Source organism: Typopeltis vanoorti, chromosome 12 (genome assembly GCF_054136105.1).
Source record: "Typopeltis vanoorti isolate ZY-2024b chromosome 12, IOZ_Tvanoo_1.0, whole genome shotgun sequence".
In the NCBI taxonomy this organism is placed as follows: Eukaryota; Metazoa; Arthropoda; class Arachnida; order Uropygi; family Thelyphonidae; genus Typopeltis; species Typopeltis vanoorti.
This window is the reverse complement of record NC_143560.1, coordinates 82,545,743-82,566,685: the sequence shown is the minus strand read 5'-3', so window position 1 is coordinate 82,566,685 and position 20,943 is coordinate 82,545,743. Positions and strand designations below refer to the sequence as shown.

At 38.5% G+C, this 20,943-nt stretch overlaps 1 protein-coding gene across 3 annotated transcripts in view; it reads right to left on the bottom strand.

Moving 5' to 3' along the window:
- LOC150100942 (enoyl-CoA delta isomerase 2-like) overlaps positions 1–20,943 on the bottom strand; it is a 172,516-nt gene that overhangs the window by 126,664 nt on the left and 24,909 nt on the right. For all 3 annotated transcript variants that reach the window (XM_090401279.1, XM_090401280.1, XM_090401281.1), the window contains one exon: positions 10,271–10,369. In XM_090401279.1, the coding sequence (XP_090257405.1) occupies positions 10,271–10,369 (99 nt within the window). The remainder of the gene's footprint in view (positions 1–10,270; positions 10,370–20,943) is intronic.

The following is a 20,943-nucleotide window of genomic DNA, read 5'->3' as shown; positions in this document are numbered from 1 at the left end:
GACACAGGAAGTTAAAGAGGCAGTGAAGGAAAAGAAGAAAGCATATCAAAAGTTCAAACAGAATACAAAAAGTTCAAATAGAATAGAATACTGTCAAATAGAATACAGAGACAAAGGCAAGAATGCTAAACACTGTGTGAAACTAGCTAAACAAAAGTCATGGGAGGACTTTGGCAAGAATATAGAAAATAAATATCAAGAAGGTGGCCAAATATTCTGGAGGTTGTTGAAGAAGCTTAGGAATGGAGGAAAGAGTACTGTCAAAGGAGTTAGAGATGATAAAGGTGACATGAAAATGGGAGAAAAAGATATCCTTTAAGTATGGAATAATTACTTTGAAAAACAAGCAGTGATGACAGCACAGTGGTAAAAAACACTGCCCAGGCATGCAGTCAGGAATACATATCCATACTTGAAGTAGAAAAAGCCATCAAAGGATGGCTTGAAATGTGGAAATTGAAATTGAAATGTGGAAAGGCAGCAGAAGTATATGATATTCGACCAGAAATGCTGAAGTATGGTGGTATAATAGTCTTACAGTGGCTGCAATGCGTAGTTCAGAAAGCCTGGATACAGGGACAAATTCCCAATGATTGGAGTAGAGCTCTCATAGTACCCATATATAAAAAGGGAAAGAAAACTGAATGCGAGAATTACAGAGGTATTTCCCTACTGAGTGTTCCTAGCAAGATCAATGCAAGTATACTTGAGAAACGGTTTAGAAGAATTGTGGAAGAAAAGCTTGGTGAAGAACAAGTGGATTCAGGCTAAATAGAGGCTGTCAGGATCAGATCTTCACTTTAAGAAAAATAGTCGAGCAAGCATGGGAATATAACAAAGATCTGTATTTAAGTTTTGTCGATTTGGAAAAGGCATACGACAAGGTGCCAAGAGAGAAGCTATTCAATACACTGCAGTTATATGGTGTGAATGGGGCATTATATCAAGCAATACTTAGTCTTTATTTGAGTTGTAAGTCAGCAGTTAGAATTGAAGGAAGTACAGGAAAATGGTTTAATGTTAAATCTGGTGTTAGACAAGGATGTACATTATCCCCTCTGTTATTCATTATCTATATGGATCACAATATGAAGGAAAGTGGTATTAAACATGATATCAAAATTGGAGATGTTAATGTCAGCTCTTTGCTTTATGCAGATGATGTTATACTTCTAAATAAATCCGCTACAAGTCTGCAAGATTCTCTGACTAAATTGAATAACTGTTGTAATAGATATGGTATGAAGGTCAGCAATAAAAAGACAAAGACAAAGAAAATACGTAGAATCATTGAAAATGTCAACTGTGTTGTGGATGGAGAACCTGTGGAACAAGTAAAACTTTTCAGCTACTTAGGCACAATTTTTAGTGAAGATGGTAAATTAAATATAGAAATAGGCAACAGAATCAGCAAAGCTGGTATGGTGGGAAGTCAATTGAATAAATTCATATGGAATAAGAGAGAAATTAGTCGGAACACTAAATTAGCTGAATCCAAGACAGTGTTCAAATCAGTTTTAACTTATGGATCTGAGAGCTGGGTCAGAAGTAAAACACTTGACCAAAGACTAGAGACCACAGATATGAGAGTCCTGAGAAAGATTATAGGCGTGAACAGATGGCAACAATGGCAATATCATATTAAAAACGAGGATATTAGGAAAGAACTCATTCAGGAAATTGTTAGCAGAGCTAATCTCAGGTGGTATGGTCACTTAAACAGAATGGGGAAAGAAGATTAGCAAAACAAGTGTTCTTTAATTAGAAGAAACACATGTATAAACCACAGTGATAATTATTTAATTTTAAATATTTCATCCTAAGTATCTTAGGACATCATCAGTACAGTATTTAAACAAAATTAGGAATAACATACAGTTAGGGCGCATGATTACAATAGAATCTCATGAAAACGAGTGTTCTTTGCCAGGTTGGCAGCAAAACGACCCAGAGGAAGACCAAGATATAGGTGGATTGATACGGTACAAAGTGCCTTAGATAATAGAAATATTCTTCTTCTTCTTCTGTAGCTTCTCCCACTTAAGTGGGGTCACTGTTTGTAATGAGTCTCCTCCACACCTTCCTGTCTTGGGCTGTCACCACATTCAAGTTCTTCATCTTCAAGTCCTCTTCTATCAGCTCCCTCCATCTCTTCTTTGGCCGCCCACGCTTCCGCCTTCCTTGCACATCCATCAGCGTGACCCTTCTTTCCACATATTCATCCTCCCTCCTCATCACATGACCAAACCATCTCAACCTTGCCTCCTGTATTTTCGCTCCTAAGTTCGTAACTTTCACTGTTCCGCTGACATAGTCATTTCTCAGACGATCCTTTCTGGTCACAACTGCACATCCACCTAAACATTCTCATCTCTGCTACTTCCATCCTGCTGATGTTATTTTTCATCAGGGCCACAATTTCTATAGCATATGTCATTACTCACTATAAATTCACTACTGTCCTATAAATTTTGCCTTTCAGATTGATCGGCACCCTCTTATCGCATAACACTCCAGCAATCTCCCTCCAGTTCCTCCAACCTGCTTGTATCCTGCATCCCACTTCCTTCTCAGCTCCTCCATCTTCTTCCACTGTTGAACCTGAGTATCTAAAGTCTCTCACCTTCCTGATGACATTTCCTTCCAGCTCCAGATCTGTCTCCTGGCCACCGCCCACTGCACAATACATATACTCTGTCTTACTTCTGCTCAGTCTCATACCTCTCTCTTCCAGTACTTTTCTCCATCTTTCCAGTTTAGTTCCCGCTTCTTCTCTTGAATCTACACACAGCAAGATGTCATCTGCATACAACATTGTCCAAGGTGCATCTTCTCTCACCTCCTCTGTTACCACCTCCATCACAATATTAAACAGAAACGGACTTAATGCTGACCCTTGATGCAAGCCAACTGTTACTTGAAAACTTTCTGTCTGTCCCAAACAGGTCCGAACACTTGTCTTCACATTTCTGTACATTTCCCGCACCAACCTGACATATTTCACCGGCACCTTCTTCCCCCTCAGACACCTCCAGACTTCTTGCCTTGGCACTCTATCGTATGCTTTCTCCAGATCAATAAATACCAGATGTAGCTCCCTTTGTTTCTCTCGATATTTTTCCATCATCTGCCGTAATCCAAAGATAGCATCTGTTGTTGACCTACCAGGCATGAAGCTAAATTGTTCCTTTGCAATCTCCACCTCCTTCCTCAATCTACCATCAAGAACTCTTTCTAGGATCTTCATTGTGTAAGACATCAACTTTATTCCTCTGTAATTTTTACAGTCTTGTGCATCCCCCTTTACCCTTGTAGATGAGAAAAAGAGTACTCTCCCTCCATTCCTCAGGTATATTTTCCTGTTGGCAAACTTTCATGAACAGGTCCCACAGCAGGTCAATTCCCTCTTCCCCCAGTGCCTTCCATGCCTCCACTGGAATTCTGTCGGGGCCCACCGATTTTCCATTCCTCATCCTTTTCATGGCCTCCGTCACTTCCACTCTACTGATGTTCTGCACCATCCCCTCAGAAGGCTGCCCATCTCCTCTGTGAGTCCTTGCATTTTCCTCATTCAAAAGTCCCTCAAAGTATATTTTCCATCTGTTTCTTATGTCCATATCCCTCCATAATACTCTTCCTTCAGCATCTTTGATCTGCCTCACATGTAAGATGTCCTTTGCTGCTTTATTTCTACATTTCGCTGGTTGGTAAATTTTTCTCAGTCCTTCCTTTGTTTCTAATTGATCATACAGATCTTGATATGCCATGGCCTTCGCATGTGCCACAACTCTCTTGGCTTCTTGCTTTCTCTCTTTGTACACCTCTCTGTCCTCTTCCACTCTTGACTCATTCCACTTCTGCTTTGCCTTCCTCTTAGCTGTCACTGCCACTTGTACATCATTATTCCACCACCAACCCTCCTTCTGCTCTCTAATCTTTCCAGATGTCTCACCAAGCACCTCGATTGCACAGCTCAGGATTACTTTTGAATTATGTTTCCACCAATCTTGTACACTTTCCAGTCCATCCGAAATCCTCTCTAACACCCTCTCCCTAAAACGATTCCTCACACTCTCCTCTTTTAAGCGAAACCATTTAATTGTCTTCATCCCATGGCATCCAGAAGTTCTTATCTTCGATCTTATTTTAAAGTCTGCGCACAGCAGTCGGTGTTGTTGTGCTACTTGATCTGTTGGAATTACTTTACAATTTGTCACAATTTTAAGATGTTTTCTTCTAGTCAAAATGTAGTCAATTTGTGATCTGTTGTTACCACTCCTAAATGTTATCAAATATTCTTCCCTCTTGTAGAAAAATGAGTTCACAACTGCCAGATCAAACGCTACTGCAAAGTCCACAACCCTCTCTCCTTCCTGGTTCATCATTCCCACTCCGTGGCCATCATGCACCCTTTCACAATCTCTATTCTGTCTTCCTATGTGTCCGTTCAAGTCTCCTCCGACAATCACCATCTCATTTTCTTCCAATTCCCTCATTTCTTCATCTAACACGTTCCAGAACTCATCTTTTTCCTTTGCTGTACAACCAACTTGCGGGGCATATACACATAATACGACCACCCACTCTTCTCCAAGACCCAATTTCATTCGCATGATCCTGTCACTCCTTCTACCCACGTCCAGTACTTCACCCTTCATTCTGCCACACACCACAATTCCTACACTATTTCTTCCCTCGTTATTCGCTCCAGAGTAGAACAATTTATATCCATCTCCCAGGAAGAGGAAGTTGGACATTTTATGTGTCCAACTTCCTCTTCCTCATCATGTCTGCCACCTCTCTTCCCCTTCCAGTCATGCTTCCAACATTCAGTGTTCCCACTCGCAACATCCTCTCCACCTGCTGGGCTCGCTTCTTTAACTGCACCCACCATTGATGCGGTAGCCCTTGTCCACTTCTCGCAGCTGTAGGGCAATGTGGCTGCGCATCACTTAAGGGGTATGCCCTAGCCCTTATATCATTTTCGCTTTAACTCATAATCATAGTTTGAGCTGGCATTGAAGTTTTCCGACCGGATGCCCTTTCTGACATCAACCCTCGCATTTTTCTGGGCTTGGGACCGGATAAATGCAAGGTTTGATTATGATGATGATGAAATATTTAGACATAATGGTTAGTTTTGATGTTACTTACTTATTTACTAATGTACCACTAACAGATACTCTTGGTTTAATAAAGTCAAAATTCCTTTCGATATCTTTTAATTATTCAAATATATTATGTCTACAAGGTACTTTTTACTTGGCAAGGAATAATCTACAAACAGATTAAATGATACTGCAGTGGGTTCTTCCCTCTTCCCCTTTAGCTAACTTTTACATGGAACACTTTGAGAACAAAGTACTTACCACAGCTACTTTTAACCCTTAGTGTTTACACTTTGTTGATGATGTGTTTGCCATTTGGCCCCATGGGCAAGACACATCAAATTCTTTTGTAACTTACTTTAACAGCCAACACCCCAAAAATTAACTTCACATTAGAAAAAAGAACCAAACAATTGTTTGCCTTTTCTTGTCATTGACCTTTTCAGGTGGCTTACCATCTTTTTCCATTTATAGAAAGCCAATACACAGAGAAAGATATCTACACAAACAATTTCATCATCATCCATTATGCCTTGGAGAACATAAGAAATACATTTGCTACCATTATTATGGCAAGTCTGGACTGGCAGACCATTCTTTTGACCCCTTCCCACACACACAGGATTAGAGGGAAGAAAACCGATGTGCTATAGAGTCATTTCAGGTCAGAAAGACTATTTTTAGTCATTGATAGCTATGAAGCATTTTCTAACTTTAACAAGTATGAATGCATTAATCTCCAAAAATCTGAGAGACAGTCACCTTAAGATCGACTCCTACACAACTGTAATACTTCTTTTATGCAACTTTAGGGAGCAGCAAATAAGACTTGAGATATTTTGTCCATTACAATTTGGATGTTTCCCTTACTCATTCATGCGTAAACTGTAACATGTTGTTTTGCCAAAGCTGGTTTGAAATCCAGCAAAATACAAACCAGTCAATAAAGATCCTTTCATAAATTAGTTTTTTTTTTATTTATTTATTTTAAATTATCCACACATGAAAGGCAGAAGAGACTATAGCAAACAGATGCCGTGTCAGGAACACAGTAATCTGTTGATATTCTTCTTGAATAGTTGACGATTGTAGTCCTTTGGAAATGCTTCATGAGGGGAAACTGTTTCACAGAATTGAGGTAGAGGGAATGAAAGGTAACTGGAAGTAGCAGGTTCAGTGAGTATGCAGCTCAATTGTAAAAGGATGCTGAGCAGCTGTAGTATGAGTTCCTGTAGATCTAGCAGAAATGTGAGGCATAATGGATGCTAGTTCTGCTGAACAATGGCCATGGAAATATCAGACAATGCAGAAATTATCTTTTACAGGATAGTGGCTAAAGAGTCTGTAAGAAAAGAATCATTTATCAATCAGTCTGCCCTTTCCTGAACAACATCAAGAATTTTTAGGTCTTAGGTATTAGATACGTGAGAGAAGTATTCCAATGTTGGTCAGATTTGGGATTTGTACAGAGTAAGTAACTGTTTGGTAGTGAAGTACTGTCAAGTTTTTTGGAAGCTGTTGATGCTATAGAAGTTATAAGATTGTGCCAGGAAAGGTTTGGAGTAAGAGTCAGTCTGAGAAGAGAGATTTTATCTTGCTTGTTGAGCTCAGCATTATCAAAAGTAAGAGAAGATCTGAGGCCTTTTTTCTAGTCATGGGGGGGGGGGGAGGACAGAACCATATTTTGGAAGCATTGAAGTGGACTAGGTTGCTTTCACACCAATCATGGATACTGTGAAGATCAGTGTTCTGGGTACTTATGAGAGATGATCTTGAAGCAATGGATGAGCATTGTCTGTAATATGAGTAAGACAAGTGGAGTGTGTTATCATCTGCTCTCATTGTAAGCTGAACTTACAATGAGAGCAGGTAATTTATATAAATCAGGAAGAGGTTGGATGAAATGACAGAGCCCTGAGGGAAAGCGGCATTGACAGGAGAGTCTGAAGAGAGAACACCATCCACCATTACACGTAGGGATCGATCTGAGATCAAACTGGCAATCCATTTACACAAGGACAAAAGCAGTCCAAATGATGGTAACTTTGAGAAGCCCTCACTGCCAGACTCTATCAAAAGCCTTAGAGATGTCAAGAGCAACAGCACAGGTTTCTCCAAACATATTTCTTTACGGAATGGGTCTAAATGTAAGTGATGTAAGTCAGGAGATCTTCAGCGGATATGGAGTGGCAAAATCCATACTGGTGGTCACAAATTAGATAGCAGTTCCCAAAATGTTGAAGAAGCTGACTGTTGATAACCTTCACCATTACTTTAGACAAAACTGAGGTAAGAGTAATAGGTCAATAGCGTTGGTGTTTTAATACATTAAAATAAGTTAAAAACAATGACCAATACCTAAACCTGTCAACAACATAGCTGAACTTATATTCTCATCATTCCTTACATGACAAGCTAGTTTCCTTGACTATACATTAGATCTCAATCCAATTAATAATTTCTCAAGAATCAGGATGCCTAATCCATTTTCAAATGCAGGCCATTCCTTCTCGTACAAGTCCTTCCTACCATCAAATTCATTCCATACATCCCAGAACTTGAATTTCTTCTGTACATCCTGTATCTTGAATCATTTGCTATCACAGCCCTCATTCTTAACTCACTACTGTCATATCCGTATAAAACCAACAACTTTTACTCCCAACAAACTCACTTTTCTTTCTTACTTCTTCCAACTATCTTCTCTCATACTACACTTGTTGCTACTTAAAGCATTGGTTCCAACAAGCACTAATGTCTTACTTTTCTTTTCTGGTTCTTTATTACATTTGGCGGATCTTTAATTTTCATCCCTGGGAGGCTCAAAGTAGTCGCCTGTAAGCAAGTGCAAATTCATGATTGAATCGCTGTACCATATTACTTCTGTTTTTCTTATATTCATATTTTTACCCTTTTTCCGATTCTCTGGTCAATTTTCCTATAATTTCTTTTAATCAGGATATTTCAAATGTTATCAACATATTATCTTTTTGTTACTAGCTTATATTATCAACATATCTCTCACCTCAAAAAAGAAATCTTCAGCATAATCATTATTAAACAAGTATTTTCATGGGGTCAAAAGACTGATCATAGGAGACCAATAATAACCTTTATATACACATCATCTACCATACATCTTAAAATCATTCACTGTCAGAGTATCTACAACTAATTGCAGCAATCCATTCCACTCATTCACTACTTTCCAATCAAAAAATCTATTCTGCACGTCTTTACTAATCACACTCTCAAACAACTTCCAGGGGTGAAATCCACCAGTTCTATTTGTCGTGTATTGAAAAATTTCCTTGGTGTCAATCTTATAGAACCTCTTCAATAAATTTTAAGTTTCTATCACATCCTCTCTTGTTTTGTCTATCAAGTAAACATTGCAACTCACATACTTTCAAGGGAGCATTCCAGATGTCACCAGCTTCACCACTTGTCTCTGAATCCTTTGCACTACTCTTAATCACAAAGAAACTCAGGTGACTAAATATGTGCAGTGAAGATGAAGCCAAATCACAGCCTTATAAAGAGAGTAATAACCTCCTCATCGTTAATTGTTAGTGTGTTTTTCAACATCCAAGTCTTGCAAAATGCCCTCTGTATTTCAACTATTATTTCACCAAGTCCCTAGCCTCATCAATTTCTTGCAATCCAGTACCATCAGTAAGATAAACAGTATGTAACCTTTTCAACTCAAAGTGCATAACCTAACATTTTGCAGCATTAAGTTGACAACCATTATCTCTTGCCCATAATGCAAATTTATTTAAATCATCCTGCAGGATATTTGCATAACCTTTAGCAACTGCTGCCCTCCTAGTTTTGCATTATCGTCAATCAAAACAACCAAATTTTCCTCCCTTAAATTTTTCCCTATATGATTAGTATACAATTAAAGTATAGTGGCCCTAATATAGAAACGTGGTTCATTTTCCCTCATTCTCCCAGATTCCACTCCACTCCACCATATACTAGTTTTGGTGTTTGTCTGTCAGCCACTTCTTCCTCCATATCCATGCTACCAGCATCATATCCATTCCCATTTACTCCAACTTTTGCAATAGTTTTCCCATGTGGTATTCTGTCAAATGCCTTAGCAAAGTCTAGCAGTATCACAGTTAACCATTTCCCTTATCTAATTCTATCAGTCTATTATAAAATGTAAGCAAATTACTAAGGCAAGACCTACCTTTTATAGAGCCATACTGCCCACCATAGGAGTATCAAATTCCTATCCACCCACTACTGGATTTTAATCAACTTTTCCAATTCTTTAACTACCATTCCTGAGATATTAACTGGTCTGTAATTTGCCACTTGTGTCTTGGAGCCACCTTTATGTAATGGAACTATCTTAACCTCTTTCCACTACCTTGGAACTTTGTCATAGGTGAGATTCACTGTCAGAGTATCTACAACATAGCTGAGATTCAGACTGAACAACTTTGTTAGAGGTACTTCCAATTCTCCTGTACATTCACGTAGCACACAGGCCAACATGCCATCCAGCCCCACTGCTGTAGTCTTGTCAATATTTTACTATATGCTGAGCACCTCCTGTTCATCTTCCTCAATTCTGACATTAGTATGTCACATCAACAACTTCAAATTCTCCACCTAGCTGATAGATCTTGGCAAAGTGATCAATCAGTAACTCGATGATTTCTTTTGCTTCTGTCACCTTCTTATCATCAGCACTGGTCATCTTTCCGTAGTCGTTCTTCCTTTTACTTGCTATATAAAGAAAAAACTCTTTTTGATTTACTTTGGCCTGCTTAGCTAATTTTTTTTCATAATCTGTTTTGGCCTTGCACTAGTCACCCTTCTTGCCCTTCACTTTGCACTACTCGTGAGTATGTTGAGTAACCATGTTAGATGAATTATATTGTCAGAAACAGGAAGAAAAGTCTAGAAGTCTGGAGTACTTAGTTTCCAAGAATTCTAGATTTTTGACTTTATACTAAATTTGGTTTTTTTAAAAATATATAATATCTTCTCAGCCAACATTCCAATGAAAATTAACGTTTTGATTCTCTACAGTATTAATATTTGATTATATATGATAAATGTGGGAAAATGACCAGAAAGGATATTATTTTTCTCTCAAGGATACTGAAAGCTTTATAGTAACACCACATGCTAAATCATACCTGAGACAAAGATCCAAGGCGATTCCAGGCTTCCCATTTGGCTTTACCAATAAAATCAAATCCTCCGGGTTTAGCTACACTACATTTGCCAACAGTTGCCTTGAAATCAGAGATAACAAAAAGGCATTTTTATAAAGATAAAAATTGCTAAAAGTCATGTATGTAACAGACCTCAAAAAAGTGCTAGCATAATTAATCTGTAACTGAGTATTTTTTTTTCCAACTTTACTGAGCATTACAAGCTATAAAAATTAATTATCCATTGTAATAATAATCTTATACACAGTGTTAAGTCTAGTTCTACTGGAGAGCTCAGTGATTTTGATAAATATGAAAACTTGTGAGAAGTTAATAGTAAATTATGTGTTTCTTATGTCAAGTAAATGATGCATCACTAGAATAAGCCATTATATCTGGTATAGAGTCCTGCTTACCAAGTACTACCTTATGATCTGCCCTCGCTTTTGTAAACAGGTCAACACATTCTTCACTACTTTGAGGCATGCTAATCAATTAGCAACAACCATGGATTATGCCATCTTTATCCACAATAGATCGAGCCAAAATTTCACTCACCTCTAGAAACTTTTGATGGGTTTTGGAAATTTCCACAGCATGTGATAGAGCCTGGCATAGTGGCCTACTTAATTACATTCACATTACATTAGCGTGACCACAAATTTTCCAGAAATGAAAATTTGACAGATTTTTAGGACATTGTACATTTACTTTGTATATATGCAGTACAGCTTTTGTGTAAATTTGTGTAATCATCCTGAAATAAAGTATATACTCTTAATGTCTCTGTGCTGTATTTATTGATACAATAAAACATCTATTTGTTTGGCTTGCATCTGCACGGTATGGTATCTGTAGAAGAAAGGATGTTGTTCACTATACAGTGACATTTTCATTCTAGTCTTCAGTAAGAATGGATATGAGTAAAAATCTGTTTATTCCTGTGAACAAAAATGAATTCTATTTTTTACAAGGAAAGGACTGAATCTGGTGATCTCAAAAAAGCATATCTGGGATTTACTACTACACGTGCATGTAAACATCACTCAAGCAGCATATATGCAAAATACTTGGTCACTTGCATCACATGTTCTAGGCAACTATTTAAGAATGTTGCTGGGGTCAGTAATCATCAATAGTGTTGATCACAATTGGAAAAAGAAAGGGATTTTTTTGGAGTTTGATAAAGGACTTACTGTGAGTGCCTGTCTGGCTGGAGCCATGATTTTGAAATCAGAGATGCCGACCGGTTTCACAAAAAGTAAGATATCCCAGGTGTTTAATCAGTAGAAAAATAACCTATGTTGCTTGTCTAAGAGGAATAAATGTGGTCTTAAGACAGTTTGTCAGGTGTCAAGCCTTCTCAGTGACAAGATTGTCACTGAGAAGGCTTGTACAAACAAACAGAACTTCGTGTGTGCAGCAATTGACCAATGCATTTAATGAACTCTGTTCCAGATCCATATCTCACTGAACTTTGCACAGGGAATATAAGAGAATCAGTATTGGCAGTCATATGCTAATACTGAAACACAGTGTCAAATAAAAGTTTCTGATTTAGTGGCAGGTATGTGTATGTTAAAAAACTGGCCACAATTATTGAATAAAAGAAGATTGTTAGAAAACAAAAAAGCAAAATATGAACCCAAAAATAAATACACATAACAAGCAAAACAAACTGTAGGATGATTTGCTCGAATTGCACTTTTCATGCCAGTCCTAGATGAATTATTACTATTATTATTACTATTATTACGGGCAACTCCAGGGAGTCATTAGACTCATCGAGCTGGCCCCAAATCATATTCATCACAACTATTTGACATTCATACAGTATCTATCATACCTCGCCTTAAACTCATTCACTGTCACAGCATCCACTACAGACTCAGGGAGCGCATTCCACTCATTCACTACTCTAAAAGTAAAGAACCCAGCTCTAACACCTTTACTAACCACACTTTTGCCCAGTTTCCATGGATGTCCCCTAGTCCTCCCACAACCAGCCCTGTTCTCAAAAATATCTTCTGAATTAATTTTATAGAAACCCTTCAGTAACTTGAATGTCTCAATCATATCTCCCCTCCTCTGCCTATCAACCAATTTTTGCAACCCACAAATCCTCAACCTGTTCTCATACGGTTCATTCCACAGACCTGCTATCATCTTGGTCACTCGCCTCTGGATCCTATCCACCTCCTCCCCATCAAGAAGAAACCTAGGTGACCAAATCTGAGCACAGTAGTTTAGATGGGGTCTTATCAAGGCTCGATAGAGAGGAACAATAACCTGCTTGTCTCTGCTTGTCAATGTATTCTTCAGTAACCAAGTGATTTGATGAGCTGTTTTGGTCACTTTTGCAATGTGTCCCCTAAATTTCAATTCCTTATCTACCAACACTCCTAAATCTCGTGCCTCATCAATTTCCTGGAGCAGGGTTCCACCAATGCAGTAAACTGCCGCCAATCTTTTCACCCCAAAATGCATAACCTTACATTTTGCCACATTAAACTGACATCCATTCTCCTTAGCCCAGACCTCCAATCTATCCAAATCATCCTGCAAAATTTTGACATCATCTGCATTCGCTATTGCCCTACCCAACTTCGCATCATCCGCAAACAAATGAACTGTTCCTCTCAGATCATTTCCTATATCATTTATGAACAAATTAAACAGCAGTGGTCCAAGAACAGATCCTTGTGGCACACCACTAGTCACAGGCCGTCTTGTGGACTCTACTCCCGAGTAAACCACTCTCTGATATCTCTCCGTCATCCACCCTCCTATCCATCTCACCAACCCTATGTCCATTCCCATATGCTGCAATTTACTGATTAGAATTCCATGTGGAATCCTGTCAAAGGCCTTGGCAAGGTCCAGTAGAATCACCGTAAACCCATTACCCTTATCCAGTTCAGCCGTCACTGTGTTATAATACGTGAGCAAGTTACTGAGGCATGACCTACCCTTCACAAAACCATGCTGTCCCCGATACAGTATCCCATTTTCTTCTATCCAATCTTGTATATTCCTCTTGACTATTTTCTCTAAGACCTTGACAATGATTCCTGATATGCTAATCGGTCGGTAATTTACAACAGCAGTCTTGGAACCACCTTTATGCAGTGGAACTATTTTCCCCTCTTTCCACCCGCTCGGGACTAACCCAGACCCGAGACTCAAATTAAACAAAATGGTCAAGGGTACTGACAATTCTTTAGCTGCTTCTCGTACAACATGAGCTGGTATACCATCCAATCCCACAGATGTATTGACATTGAGGTTATGCAATAGACTACTCACCTCCATTTCATTAACCACAATTCCCGTATAATCTACTGGTTTATTCGTTTCTGCAATGTCACCACCTGGATGATATACTTTTGCAAAGTGCTCACTCAGTAACTCAACTATCTCAACTGATTCAGTTACCTCCCTACCATCGGCATTCTTTAAAATCAATCTGCCATGTACATTTTTCCTTTTACTTGCTACATATCTAAAAAACTGTTTAGGATTCTCTTTAGCCTGCATGGCCAATGTTCTTTCGTAATCCTTTTTTGCTTTTCTTACCACACTCGTCACCCTTCTGGCCTGCGCTTTATACCATTCATGTGCCTGCCGGTCACCCTTCTCCTTAAATTCCCTCCATAGTTGTTTCTTTTTTTGGAACTCAAGCTTAATGGTGTTATTCATCCATTTAACCCCTACTTGATTTATTATTCGGACTCTAGGTATACAGTCAGCCATTGCTTCATGCAAGCACTTCTTAACTACCTCCCATGCACTATCAACTTCTAGTCCTTGCAGTTGTACATGCCATGGCACTGAACCAATCAAACTCCTAAGCTTGTCATACTTTCCAGCCCGATAATTCCACATGTACCCTGTCTTAATTGAAAATTCTACACCTTTAGCCACCTCCCAAGTTAAGACCCTATGATCACGCTCACCGATTGGTGGCAATGTGGTCATATTTGTTACAGCCAAATCCTCAGATGTAATTACTAGGTCAAGCACTCTCTGACCCCTAGTATTTTCCATTACATGCTGTCGCAGATAGTTGTCCCTTAATAACCGCATAAAATCCAGTTCCTTCCTCCCGTGTGTCCTCTCCTCACTCCAATCAATGCGACCATAGTTGAAATCTCCCATAATAATCACCCTGCTTCCACCCATTTCTTCTATTTGCTTGTGCATACTGTCACCACCATCTTTTCCATCACCTGGTCTATAGCAGCACCCAATTGTATATTTAGTTCTGCTAGCCACAATCTCACACCAAATGGCCTCAAATGTGCTCTTTTCTCTATCCTGCAATTCAACTTCTATTCTCCTTGGCTGGAGCTCATCAGCTATCATCAACAATACTCCTCCCCCCATTTTATTCTCTCTGTCATTCCTGAACACACTATACCCATCACATTCAATCCCACTAGTTATATCATCTACAGTCAGCCATGTTTCACTAATACCTATAACCTGTGGTCTGGAAGTGCCAACCATGGCCAAAAACTCTTCCTTCTTGTTCCTAATACTCCTAGTATTAGTGTACATGAATTTAAGACCCCCATTAGCCCCAACCCTACCTTGATGCCTTATATTAACTATCCCACTCTGATTTGTTGTCCTTATTTGCTCTGACATATTATATTCATTCTTACATTCAACTGCCTCCATAAGGACTGTATCTCTACTCCCCCCCCCCTAACAAATCTAGTTTCCCTGAATTTGCACATCCACTACATTCAGCAACACTTTCTCAAGTCTTCTTACACCGTAACCATTCAAATGCAAGCCATCCATCTTATATAGATCCTTTCGCCCATCAAACTCACTCCACACATCCACAAATTCCACACCACTCGTCATACATAACCCACGCATAAAGTCATTTGCAATTATAACCCTCCTTTTAAACATTTCACTGTCATACCGTGGCAAAAGACTAATCATTCTAACTCTCTCACTCTTTTCTTTTGCTATCTCAAACAATTCATTCAGGTCTTCTATCATTTCCATTTTATCTCCTTTCAAATCATTCGTACCTGCCACAACAATCATTTCTTTCACTCTTTCCTTTTGCTCTCTAATAGACGCAGTTACGTCCTTTATGGTCGCACCAGGTTGGTACGATTTTGTCAAATCCTCTACTAACACACCTCGTACTAATGAGTCTCCATACAGCACTCTATCCTTCATTTTGTTCATGTTCACATTCATACGTCTATTTTTCCTGTCATACCTTTTATTATTGGTTGGTTCATTCAGTCTACTTTTGTTCATGCACTCTAGCTGCTGTTTTGCTCTTTCAATCGCACTATTCAACAACACGATCTCACTCAATGCATCTATCTCATCTTTTTTGTTCTCTGAGAAACCATTTATACTATCATTCACACTTTCTACATTCACACTCTCACAATTTTCATGTACAACCTTGCCGTTTCTTGTCATATCCCTATTTCCTTCATTCTGAAGGTTGACAAAAATATCACACTCACGATCCGAAATACACTTCAATTCCGCATTCTCCCTACATTTTCTACACACATTCAATCCTTGATCATCATCTAACCACACTCCGACCGCACTCCGCAAAGCGTACATTTCACAGCTAGTACACTGACTCATTTCTTTTATGCTACCGTTCTTTGATAACGATGGCGAACCTTCATTACTGGCCGCCATTTTCCTACGCACAGGTGCCATATTTATCTGTAACCTTATCTGGAGCTTGCACGAAAACTACTCATTACGAATTCATCTAGCGGCGACTTCCCGACATAGATTATGTTATAAAACACTTTAGTACACTAACCACGTTAATAAAGCTCTAATAATATACCAAAATTAAACACTTAAGTCCATTAAATTGAATCCAAAACACCAATAAATCAACAAAAAACACAAATCTCTCAGGAGCTCTCCGATAGCACGTCCGTTCACCAGCTAGCCTCGACACCATTCCCCTTGGCTGATCAATCAACATTATTAGTTTGATGAATATGCCCCTTCATAAAGTCATTTATTAAGCTACCAATATACAGATACTGTATTATTGGTTAGTTATTTATATTTTACAAACAAATCTCTTTTCCTTTTGTCATACGACTAATAATAATGCCCACCATATGTGAACATACTTGTCTGGAAATTACAGGATGACATGCAATTTGTTCCACCCCAAAGCAATTTACTACACATACAAGACAAGTGTAAATTATTAGCAATTCACATGCCTCTAATGAAAGTATTTCTATTCACAACTATTCTCCCCCCCCCCCCTCTTACATGAACAAAATTATTTGTGTCTAATGTCTGTTCATATAATTACACTTTTTTATATAATTTAAATATACTAAATATAGGATTTCCCTTAAGCATTGATTTCTAATATATCCTGAAACAAACGTTCTTTCCTTCTCCCCATGCAACTTTTGGTTTCAACTGACGTGCAGGCCATGATTTATGGTTTGTCCTCCTGATAAGTAAACAAGAAGCATAAGAAATTCTTATGCTTCTTGTTAGATTACTATCTGTGTCCCATCCCAAGATCAAGTACAAAACAAGAGAATTAGGCCAAGACTACCAAATTAGCCCACAAGAGGGCACCATTAGGACTTTAGGAACAATATTAGTTTCTTGCTTTCTTCCTCATTTGCTTTGTGTTAGTTCCTGAGTGCACATACCATATCTTTATGTTCCTGAAGATGGCAATGTGACGTTGCCGAAATATAGAAGTTATTCATTAAAGTTACCTTTAATTAATATACTTTATATGCGTTGTTAATTCCGTAAACTAATTACCAGTTATGTCTAACCAACGTATAAGTCTTGCTACTAGAATCATGATCATCCACGGAGATGCAATCGCACGAAAGGCCCGTCAATACGGCAAATTGAGGTTGAAGATATCGAGGCAAATAAATCGTCTGACGTTCCTAAAACACTGCCGGGATAACAAAGTGATCCGTAATTGTGTCAAACTGAAGCACCGTTTTACTTCTGAGAAAGCTCTACGCATTTATAACTGCACTAGCTTCGCCCTGTTAAGAGAACAAATTACCGCGACGCGCGTTCTCCTTGCCGATGAAAACAAAACCTTACGGGCGCTAGAGGAAGAGCTTTCGAATACACTCGGCCTTGATCTTTGGTCTATACTTCATGACATCTCATGCGCATCGGCAAGAAAGGAATTCGAAAAAATACGTAGTCGGCACGTGAAAAAATACGAAATCCTGACAAAGACTTCTACTTCCATACCTCAGCCGCCACTCAACACTGTAGTCAACCTCTCGTCGGCAGTTTTAAAGCCTGAAGCACTCACCGCACTTTCACATGGTCACAATTTCGCCCTAGCTCCTAAAAGGATACCTGCTGAAGAAATCATGATCCAAATAGAGTGTGGAATTCGCAACCTGCCTAACCATATCGCCAACAACGTAAGACTGGATGTAGTCAGTGTTCTCACTAAAGCCAAACCTCCAAAATCCAACTTATCCAAAAACGAATATACAGCCCTACAAGAATTGAAAAACAACAAAAAAATAGTAATCACCAAAGCTGATAAGGGAAGCGCCACTGTGATACTCAATCAAAAATGTACAAAGGTAAGCTAAATTCTTTAGTACCAGACCGTACTACTTACCTCCCCATTGAATATAATCCAACCAGCTCTCAGATTAGAACTATCCACAGACTCCTTAAGAAAGTCACTTCTTGGCCTGTGGAAGTCACCAACAAACTTAAACCTTATAACTCTAGACCCCCCCGATTATATGGACTCCCAAAAATACATAAACAAAATGTGCCATTGCGTCCCATAGTGGATGGCATTGATTCCCCCACATATAAATTAGCCAAACATTTAGCCAAAACGCTCACACACTACACTGGCAACACACCATCACACATAAAAAACTCAGCCCACTTTAAAGCCAGTATAGAAAACCTCACACTCCAACACACTGACATAATGGTCAGTTTTGACGTCTCCTCCCTATTCACTAATGTCCCACTCAAAGAAACCTTTGAGCTCATCCAAACCAAGTTTCCTCCCGATATCTCAGCCCTATTTCAGTTCACAATGAACTCGGGCTATTTCGTTTGGCAAGGAAAGTTCTACAAACAGATAGAGGGGACAGCCGTGGATTCACCACATTCCCCACCCTTGGCCAATTTCTTTATGGAGACATTTGAAGAGAAAGCCTTAAACTCCGCCCCACAAAAACCCACTATTTGGCTTCATTATGTGGATGATGTGTTTGCTATTTGGCCACATGGCTCAGACATACTCCACTCCTTCCTAGCACACTTAAACAACCAACACCCCAGAGTCCAGTTCACCTTAGAAAAAGAGGAAAACAACACCCTCCCCTTCCTAGACACCTTAATCACCCGCCAGCTTGATGGATCTTTGGTTTTCTCGGTTTACAGAAAACCCACCCACACTGGCAGATACATTCACCAGCAATCCCACCCCCCCCCTCACAACAATATGGGGTGATAAAAACACTATATAACAGGGCAAAATTAATCTGCTCAAATATCAAGGCCCTGACTATTGAACTAAACCACATCCTCAACACTTTCTTAGCCAATGGCTATAACCCCAAAAAAATCCAAAAAATACTAAAACCTGTAAACCACAACCCCCCTCCACAATAAAGATTACACCAAGTCTATCACCATCCCCTACATCCAGGGCACCTCTGAAAAAATAACCAATATCCTCAAAAAATATGACCTTACTTCCTGTTACAGACCATATAAAAAGTTGGCATCCCTTATCCGCTCTACCAAAGACCAACCACTTCCCCTAGACCTACCTGGTGTATACCAGGTCCCTTGCAGCTGCAAATTGTCCTACTTTGGCCAAACAGGCAGAACAACAAATATCAGGATTTCAGAACACCAAGACTACATCCGGTTTCACCAGTACAGCCGCGCTGGTGAAACCGGATGGTTTCACCAGAGCGGCTGTACATCGCAGCAAGTTTAAATACGAAAGATTATTCAAAGAATCTTCAGCAGCTCTAAAAAACGTTCCTAACCTCAACAAATTTGGGTGCATGAAACTGCCCCAAATTTGGGAGACTTTCATTATGAGAACTTCAGCCCAACTGCCAAGACTACCAAATTAGCCCGCAAGAGGGCACCATTAGGACTTTAGGAACAATATTAGTTTCTTGCTTTCTTCCTCATTTGCTTTGTGTTAGTTCCTGAGTGCACATACCATATCTTTATGTTCCTGAAGATGGCAATGTGACATTGCCGAAATATAGAAGTTATTCATTAAAGTTACCTTTAATTAATATACTTTATATGCGTTGTTAATTCCATAAACTAATTACCAGTTAACAAGAGAATTAGTCCCTATCTTCCTTGAAGATGTTAAGATAGAAGCAAGAATACTACTTTTCTAATCTGTACAGATGGTTTAATCTGTTCTCACATTTGATGGTGCACCAACCTTCCTACTCCCTCCCTCCTTACCTCTCAAAAAAAAAAAAAAAAAAAAAAAAAAAAAAAAAAAAAAAAAGCTTGATGCTGTCTAGAAGAAAATTTGCTAATAAGTAGCTTAATAACCTTCTTTACAGATCTGCTTTACTTTTCTTTAGGTTCCATTTCAGTTTTTTCTATATGTATATTCTTGAATGGTATTCTGATAAACTGGCCACCATCAACCCACTTTCTTTTATACATGTAAAAATATAAGCAATATTTTGTAATACATTTTTCAAGAGTTAAATTAAATAGGATGAGTGAAATAGCTCCTTGTTTCAATTCTGTCTTAATAGCAAAAAGATGATTACATGAGCTAATATCATACTTGAGCTATTAGTAGTACAAATTTTGAATTTATTCTGCATTCACATAATACTCTATAGGTCTTCTCTATGAATCCTATCGTAGGCTTTTCTAAAATCTATCAATACAATATGGGCAGGTTGATTATATTCCAAATTTTTCTCTAAAATGTCTTAATGTAAATTTGGTAAACTGGACTCAGTTCGTCGCTTTTTTTTTTTTTTTTTAAATATTACACATTTTGTAGTCCGTGGACAGAAATAATGTCTAATTTTCATTTATTTTTGTGTTCTTATATATTGGTGTGACTGATTCTTTTCATTCTGAGAATATCTGTTTTCCATGTTATATTTATCAGTACATATTTCTGTAGTTAACTCGCTACCACCACATTTCATGAGTTTGGCCACTACTCCATTAATGCCTTATGCTTTGTTGTTTCTGAGTTGCTTTGTTTTCTTGTACTTTGGCTAGCAAAGGCTTAAATATTTTCAGGGGGTTACAGGCATAATTTTTCTATTATTTTCTTAGCAGACATGTCACAGTTTATAAGGTCATTAAAGTACTTTATCAGTTTGCGATTTCATCTCTGGTAGGCTAATAGTTGTCAATTGCTATTGTTCATTACTGCTGTTTTCATATGTTGATTGTTGATTTCTAATTTCACAGAAGAGTTTTCTTTAGTTATTTAATATAAACTATTTCTGGATTTCTTCAATCTGTTTATGTAAAAATTTTATTTTTTGTTGTTTGTTTTACTGACTTCCTTGCTGTTCTCTTCGTATCACAAATATCAGATAGGTGTTGCTAAGCCAATTATTTTTTTTACCCCTTTGGTA